This window comes from Lathyrus oleraceus, chromosome 1 (assembly GCF_024323335.1).
Source record: "Lathyrus oleraceus cultivar Zhongwan6 chromosome 1, CAAS_Psat_ZW6_1.0, whole genome shotgun sequence".
NCBI lineage: Eukaryota > Viridiplantae > Streptophyta > Magnoliopsida > Fabales > Fabaceae > Lathyrus > Lathyrus oleraceus.
The window spans coordinates 447,302,506-447,311,314 of record NC_066579.1 but is presented as its reverse complement, the minus strand read 5'-3'; the positions used below and the strand labels follow the sequence as shown (position 1 = coordinate 447,311,314).

At 28.2% G+C, this 8,809-nt stretch overlaps 1 protein-coding gene and 1 long non-coding RNA gene across 2 annotated transcripts; both read right to left on the bottom strand.

Moving 5' to 3' along the window:
- Positions 1 to 4,747: 4,747 nt before the first annotated feature.
- Positions 4,748 to 6,424, bottom strand: LOC127115903 (uncharacterized). Its single transcript, XR_007800917.1, has 3 exons — positions 5,593 to 6,424; positions 5,312 to 5,482; positions 4,748 to 5,062 (listed from the first exon to the last, which is right to left on the bottom strand). It is a non-coding gene; the product is annotated as an uncharacterized LOC127115903 (long non-coding RNA).
- A 1,443-nt stretch (positions 6,425 to 7,867) lies between these two features.
- On the bottom strand, positions 7,868 to 8,550 carry LOC127115234 (TIR-only protein). Its single transcript, XM_051046824.1, has one exon. It carries the CDS (start codon positions 8,306 to 8,308, stop codon positions 7,868 to 7,870), a length of 441 nt encoding a protein of 146 aa, XP_050902781.1. The 5' UTR covers positions 8,309 to 8,550.
- Between the last annotated feature and the right edge of the window lie 259 nt (positions 8,551 to 8,809).

The window sequence follows — 8,809 nt, the reverse complement described above, 5'->3', positions numbered from 1 at the left end:
TGTGAATCAGAAAGATCCATCCTAAATCAATTTCAATTAGGAATAGTTGATAGTTAGTTTAGTTATTTTGTTGTTTATGGGGCCTCCATTCTAAGCGATGTTGGATAAACACTTCACACACTTGATGGACTAACCATTCCTTCGATATTACTTTTCAAAACTTTCTTCCTCTTAAAATGTGCAAGTTGCATTTCTATTGTATTTAGTGGCCATATATCATGAAGAAACTACTTAAAAAAATCTTTAACACTATAAGAAACAAACTTGATATGGTGTGCGTAAGCATTAATACACAGTGATAGTAGTTTTATAATGTTAATTTTCGTAAAATATTTACTAATAATATAAATACCAAAGAAAGGAAAAAGAAAGTGGTTCGAATTTAATAAATAAACAACATAACTAATAAAAATAAAAATTACACAAATAATATAGAATAAAATATGAATATAAAAAACCATCCTTAGTTAAATTATAATAGAAAAGTTCATCCCTATTATCTAACATCACTCCTAAAATTTACAATACATTTATATGAAATATTGAGAGTTTTTATAAAAAAAAATCAAACTAAAACAACAAATATCATTAAAAAAAAGTAGCAACCAAAAAGAGAAATCAAACTAAATCAAATATAAAGAAAAATATAAAAAATAGAAGAACTAATAGAAAAAAGTATCCGATCAATAAAGAGAGAAATAGTCAAATAAAATAACCAATAAAAAAAGTAAAAATCAAACAAAAGAACTTATAGAAAGAATTTATCAAACATAAAAATCAAGAGAGAGAAGTAATCAAACAAAACTAAAGAACTAAAAGAAAAAGTAACAATAAAGCAAAAGTACAAACAGTGAAAAGAGAATCAAGCATTAGATGTAACGACCCAAGAGATAATGATTTTCCAAATAGAGGTTATAAGAAAGAATGTCTAAATCAAATCAAAGTAAATTAAACTCAATTAAAACAAATTAGGTCAAACAAAATCAAATTAGACATAACCAAATCAATCAAATCAAAATATGACGGAACAAAATAAACAAAACCAACCAAAAATTCAAATCACAATGGAGAGGAAAAATAGTTGAATTGTATACATGACCAATATCATAATCAACAATAACAGGATCAATTGAAATCATATATGACTCAATCTTGATCTTTAAACTCATAAAGTGAGAGACAACATGTGGAAAACAATTTAGCAAATCAGTTGAAAGATATTTTTCTTAAATATAACGAATAAAATAAAATCAAAACAAACACATACTGGAATTTTTAAAAACTAAAAAAAGAAAGCAATAAATCATCCAATGAGAATCGAAACAAATTACACATACCATAATAACAATAGTTACGACAAAGTAAACAACATTAAAATAACTAGAGGTTCAATAATAAAAATAGTATCACATATAAATATAAAAATTACAAAAAAATATAATAAAACATAAATAAATTAAGTGAAATTTAATTTAATTATAACACCAACCAAATAAAAAATATTATATATCATCCAATAAATTTCATTTAGAAATAATTAATAGTTGAGTTAACTTGTTAATTATGGAGTTGGTATTGTAATCTACTTGGAACATAATTAAAGTGTGTAAACATTTGACGCCCTTGATATAGAAAATAAATTTCATCATTCATTTCTCTTTTATAAATGTGAATCACTCAATTCAAGATCCTTGAGACCTTAACATTGCATATTTACCCAAGATCTTAAAATAATAGGATATGAGTCGTTTCTCATAAATATCCAATATTTTTTAGTCACTGGAAAAACTTAATCACTCTCAAAATCCCAATACATTTCAACATATCATGGCTAAACTACTTAAAAGAGAAACCTTTAATATAAAGAGTAAGAGTGTAATTAGTGTGAACAATATAAATTAAGAGAGAATGTTAATAGTAGTTATAACTCCATATGTATAATAGTTTCAGTTACAAACTAGTAAAATACCCAGTAAAATACTCGTGCTCCCGTATAGATAAAGTTGTAATATTTTATAGTGAATAATTATATAAATATACTTGTAAAAATTTAATTTTAAATGATATGCAAGGCTGAAAAGTAATCAATAACAATAATTGAATTAAAGGATTCTAATATGTTTAAACAAAAGGTAATGTATCATTGACAAGCATTGTCCAAGATCATTATAATTGAGAAGCATTCCAAAATATAACTTGTGTTACATAAAATTGTTATCAAGTTCAAACAATTGACATATAAAATCTAAGTCTTCAAAATTGTCACAATGACTTAACCTGTAGAAGAAGAAAATAGTATTAATAAATAAAAGCTTCTAATTCAAAAAGTATTAAGGGAAAATGATAGAAAGAAATACCTAATAAATATTATGAAAAACTTATTTGTATATCCTTATTATGAATCAAAATCTTAAGGTCTTGTTTAGTCTTAACCCTAGAAATTGCCACGTAGAGTTGTCAATGAATGAAAATATCTTTTGAAAAATATAAACCAATATTATCTAAAGATTGATCTTGAGACTTGTTAATTGTCATAGAAAAATAAACAATAATAGAGAATTATCTTCTCACCAATTTAAATGGTCATGGTGATTGTGAAGGAGACAAAGATATTCTTAGAATATAAATGATGTTACAAATATTTTTTTCAAAAAGAATCTTTACTTCAATGACATGATTAACAAGCCTTGTCACTGTGAGTCTTGTACCACTGTATAACCCTTCATATTGATCTAAGTTGTGCAACAGAATAATAGTAGCTCCAACAATGAAAAGTTTTTTTGATAGTTCTAGTGGCATGAAACTCTAGAATTCATATTGATCTAGGTTGAGAAAGTTTTAGAAAAGTTTGAGGATTATTATGAAAATAGATAAGTTCATTATCATTTATAAATTAGTCCCTCATTTGGTGCATTTTCATAAATAAGAAATATGTAAAGATATAGTTATGTACTAAATATGTTAGTTAGCTTTATAATGTAACTTAGTTAGGGTTATGGATGGTTAGTTAGTAGAGTTGTGCTCAGATAGTAAAAAAGAACTATTAAAATCAGAACCTGTTAGAACTTGTTTGTAATGTAACCATATGTTGTCATAGTCTTGCAAGCTATGAGCGATTTAATGTAAAATATGCGATCAAAAAAGTACATTAAGACTACTGAACATTAAAGGTGTGACAAAGGTAATATAATTCCAAGATGAGGATACTTAAATGAGGCCTTCGAAAAAGTGTTTGTACTTGGTAGAGAAATAGACATGAAAGCGTGTATATTATGATAATATGATGGTTGTTGTAAAAGACAGTAGGTGGCATTTAATGCTGAATTGACCGATTGCTGCAGGATTTCCAAAAAAATATAAAGGTTTCAAATTGAAGTTGTCGTGATGTATGTTTCAAATCACAACAATGCTGACAATAGTAGTGCAAAATCCAAAGTTTAAGCATTTATTTTAGAATTTGCATTAAACAATATAAATAAAATGTGACAGAGACTTTCTCATTTGAGATTCAATATCTCATTGGGATCTAGGGCATGATTAGGAAATCCATGAGGTTTTTATATTGACAAAGAAGAGTAAGTAACCTAACATAGTAAACAAAAACATACATGCTGAGTTGTTATGCCGATGAAAGTTGAGAGAAAACGTACTAACAGAGACTAACTCAAAGCAAATGAATGCTTTGAGAAATAAGTTGAATAGGTATGCAAAATTGTAGTGTTTGGTTCATGTTTATTCAATGAAAGAATGTATGCTGAGTAAATAGATTTATCCCTCATCATGTTAAAGAAGTAAATGTTTTGTATTGGAAGATTTTCAACATGACTGAAGTAGTAGTTACATATCAAAAGTTACGTACTTTTTAACAAAAGTTACATACTTTTTCTAAAAAGTTACGTATTTTTTACAAAAAGTTACATACTTTTACCAAAAGTTACAATATATGAATGAGTAAGCTAAAGTGCAATAATCACAATTAACTAAATTTAAAATTAACATAATCACCAAAGTTTCAAGCCTCACTACAAACCACTGTATTCATTAGTTCCTTAGTTAAAGATATAGTGCAAAGATAAACATTCTACAAAACTATACCATAATAATGTCATAGGTCTTAAGAAGTTGGAATTAATCCTTACATATATAGTGTCAACAAAATATTATATCGCAATAAAAAGCGAGGCTTCCAATACTCTAGCCTCATTTGGGTTCAATATCTCATTAGGATCTAAGACATGATTAGAAGTCTCATGGGGTTTTTATATTGAAAAAGAAGAGTAAGTAACCTAACATGGTAAACAAAAGCATACATCCTGAGTTATTATTCTGATGAAAGTTGAGAGAAAACATATTGTCAGAGACTAAGTCAAAGCAAATGTATGTTGGGAGGAATAAGTTGAATAGGTATGTTGGGTTGTAATGTTTGGTTCATGTTTATTCAATGAAAGAATGTATGCCAAGTAAATAAAATTATCTCTCATCATGTTAGAGAAGTAAATGTTTTGTATTGGACAATTTTCAACATGACTGAAGCAAAGTTATGTACTTTTTACCAAAAGTTACATACTTTTATCAAAAGTTACAATGTTTCACCCACAATGCACTATGTGAAGGAGTAAGCTAAATTGCAATAATCACAATCAGCTAAATTTAAACATTAACATAATCATCAAAGTTTCAAGCCTCGTTACAAACCACTAAATTCATTAGTTCCTTAGTTAAAGATATAGTGCAGAGATAAACATTCTACAAAAAAAATACCATAATTTTGTCATAGGTCTTAAGAAGTTGGAATTAATTCTTACATATATGGTGTCAACAAAATATTATATCGCAGCAAAAAGTGAGGCTTACAATACTCTATTCACATGATCACTTTGTCTTAAGGTGTTTCACTTTATTGCATTGGAGTTAGGACTCCATCTTGCAAAATATCATCAAACACAGTTGAAATAGCAACCATCTTAGCAGGGATGTTGCTGGAGCTGGTTGATGGACTCCAAACTTGGTTAGCAGATGTGGTTGGTTGTGCAGAGAAGGTTTGTTCAGCAAATTAGCTCAACTACATACAAAAAGATGATATTTAAGTACACTTTGAATTAAGAATGTTGTTGCAAAAATAAATAGATATATGCTAATAAAAACGAGCAAGTACAATTGGTTGGTCTTGGATGTTAATTGGACCGAATATGCCCTTATCCAATTCAATAGGATGTGATGTATATTACACACAAATGAGCCACTCAATAGTTTAGATTTGCATGAAAAGAAAACTTTCAAAAGTCTATATCATGAATGAGTACTCTCGTACCTCATTTGGGTTAAGATACTTGTTCATGGTTTTGATAACATCAACATCCTTAATAATTGTCCAAATTGAGTATTGCTGGAAAAAAAGGTTGATACTTGATTCAAAATTCTAGATCTTTGTTCAATAGTTTGTCAAGATGTTCCAGATAAATATTTGGTGATCCTCTCCAGACTAATTCGCAAACAGAATATACATTGAAAAAGGAGTTGAATGTATACGTTAAAATGAAAACAATAAAAATGTGATAATATCATAGTTAACAACTGTGGGATAAGTGACACCTTTCTCCAAAAGTGCAAGCGACCCTTTAGCAAAATTCTCATAAAGTTTGGTCTTGATGTTTCTTCCAGGTGGGGCTGGGGCACCAGAACCACCTTGTCACGATCCATATTTGCTGATTCTTCCATGAATAGTATTTCTAGTTCAAACATGAGTTGAAATATCAAACAAAGCAATCAAACTCACACAAGTGGAACTAAATTGGAGACTAAGTACATGTCAGAGTATACAATTTCATAGTAGGAATAAAATATCAACTTGTACCATGTTTAAAGTGTACTAAACACCTTAATAGAACTTTGTTTTCCAGATCTGTTGGCACAAAACGCTAAAATGGTGTAAAATAGAAAGTAAAATGGGTGTAAAACTATACCACCATACCTTGACAAAAATTAAACAGTGTTGAAGAGCAAGAACATAAACATTTGAAGAAAACACAGTGAACATAACGACAAAAACAAATTGAACATGACCTCGACTGCAAAGTCTTAGTAGTTGGAAGTATCATGTCCTCCTCCATGATAACAACCTTGGTTGTATCCTGTCTATGGTGGCATCGGGAAAGAAAGCATGTTAATGCACATTGAGAAATGATAACATGAAAGAAAGATTGAGATTTACATATCAACCTAGATCAAACCTTAAACTAAGATCTGCCATTTTTCGAAAAACAACATCGTTCAAAACAACTACAAATTAGTCAAAACATCAGTGCTCAGAATCAGCAATTGTCTCAAACTCCATCGTTGCATTCGAAAGTCACACAACCGCACATGCACCTCAACATTTTTACTTTAGAGTTTTTTTTATGGAAAAGAGAGAGAGAAAAATCAAAATGAAATGTCAAAGAGAGAGATAATGAAAGAGAGAGAGAATGAAAAATCTGTGTTTTAAGAGAGTGAGAGAATAAAAGAGATATTGTTTTTGTGAAAGTGATCAATCACAAATGAACACATGTAAGTGCATGAGAGGGGATAAGTAATAAAATTGATATAATAGTTGATTACCGATGAATCCTTTTGGGAGTGCAATTTATTTGTAGCTAAAGGACAAATTAAGTACTTAATGTCTATTTAAGTATAATAGATTGATAGTTGATTGATAACTGATAGTTTATACATCAGTATAATTTGTTGTCGGTTTGCATATTATTTTTATATAATTTTAATTTTATAAAGAAATGAAAAGAAAAACTACTTATAGTTATTTGTTTTTAGTGAAATTGACATGGGACTTAATGATATTATGTGTAGCTAAAAAAAATTATCTTCTCACAAAAATGCAAGACACAATATATTCAATGGTGTTGAGATGTAAAAATAGCAAGTTAAAAAAATTAAATAAACTACAATTTATTAATTAATAAACCCAGAATTGGGATCAGATACAAAAGATGAACCAAAATTGATTCAATCCAGCTTCTATCATAGAACTATAATACATAAGATTCAATTTAATTAATTAAAAGAATAAATAGAATTAAAGCCTGAATCTATTAATTATTCTAATTCAAGCCAACTAATTGAATGATGTCAATGGAAACATATGACTTGTCTCATTTGGATCTCATATGCAAATAATTAACAAATTTAATTTATACTAATTTCTTATATATATATATATATATAATTAACAATGGTGAAGATTGATTTAGTATTCACCATTTCTTATTCTTTTCTCCTTCTACCTCCAACAAATTCATAACCACTGCATTCGTCGCATCCTTTAATAGTTCCGACCAATCACTTGAAAAAAATAAGATAACTCACGTCAAAATTAATTAATTAATCCAATCTCAAAAATCACATAAATAAGAAAAAAAATATAAAAAAAATGAGAGAACTCATATATGGTAAATTCAATAACAAGTTAGTCCCTTAATTTTATTTTTATTATTTTATTTGATTATTTATGTTAATTTTTATAAAAAAATACTAAATTAAATTGATGTAGTGTGACAACGTCATCGGTATAAATCCGAGTCAAATCTATATAATTAAAAACTGTGAATTTTTTTTTTAATCTTCAAAAATAAAATTACGTTTAAATAATATATCAGATTTTGACTGTATATGTCAACTCAGATTTATATTAATGACTCAAATCATTAATAATTAATATTTTTTCAACAGAAATTTTATATCAAATAAAATAATAGAAACAAAGTTAAATAACTAATTTGTATGGATTTTTTTTGTTAAAAAATTAAAACGAAAGATTTAATGATTAATTATTAAATTTTTATATAATATATAATATAATATAAATATAGTGTACCTACCCATTGAATGGATCAAAGGTTATGCCAACCGTATTTTGTGCTTCTTTTAACGCAAATCTGAACCTTCGAAGCTCCTTCTCAGAACAAGTTCCGTCGTCTTTGACCATTAGTTGCGACGGCTTAACATCGAAAAATATTGGAACAACTCGTTTCTTTGTCTCCATGAGAAGAGCGAGCTCATGGAGACAAAAATAAGAGTTGCAGTAACGAGGAGAGAAGACAGCAACACCAACCTTACAACCAATGATAGCTTTATCAATATGATGAAACAGGTTGTCACCTGGTTTCATGTTCTTGCTGTCAAGAAAAGATTTCACTCCCATACTTGTTAAATCCTTGAACAACAACCCAGCTATGTTCTTCTTTGTGTCTATTCCACGGTGGTTTATGAAAACTTGACATGTTGGTTGAACGATTTTGCGGATGTAACGTTGCATGGCTTGTTTAAGAAGCTAGTTTTATCTAAATTTAAACTTGGTTTGTTTGTTAATTATGTTTGTATTTTGCTTTAATGTTGCTTTAAATATGTTAAATAGGAGTTTGTTTAAGGAAGATCCAAGAAAATACTTGGGAATTTGGATGGAGATTACCAAAGAACAAAAAGAGAATTAGTGTTGGTTTCATGTTTAGTTCCATAAATGTAGTCCTTGGTACACGTATGGCAGTGGTTATTTTTGGGTGTGTATAACCTTTTTAATATTTTTTGTTTAATTGAGTATTTTAAATGGGTTATTGGTAATTGAATTCTGCAGAAATGGTCATTTTGATTCAATTTTAGGGAGGAAATTTACAGGTTGCTTCCTTGAGGCAAATATGGATAAATCGGTTTTAGAAATGTACAGGTTGCTTCCTTATTACAAACATGGTGTTGTTAAAAATGTATTGATAGTTAAATATCCTAATTGAAAGAGAGAGACTAGATTTTAGTGGTGAAAAAA

What these genes read in the sequence shown, in the direction of transcription:
- LOC127115234 (XM_051046824.1), bottom strand. Translation starts at nt 8,308, where the DNA reads ATGCAACGTTACATCCGCAAAATCGTTCAACCAACATGTCAAGTTTTC.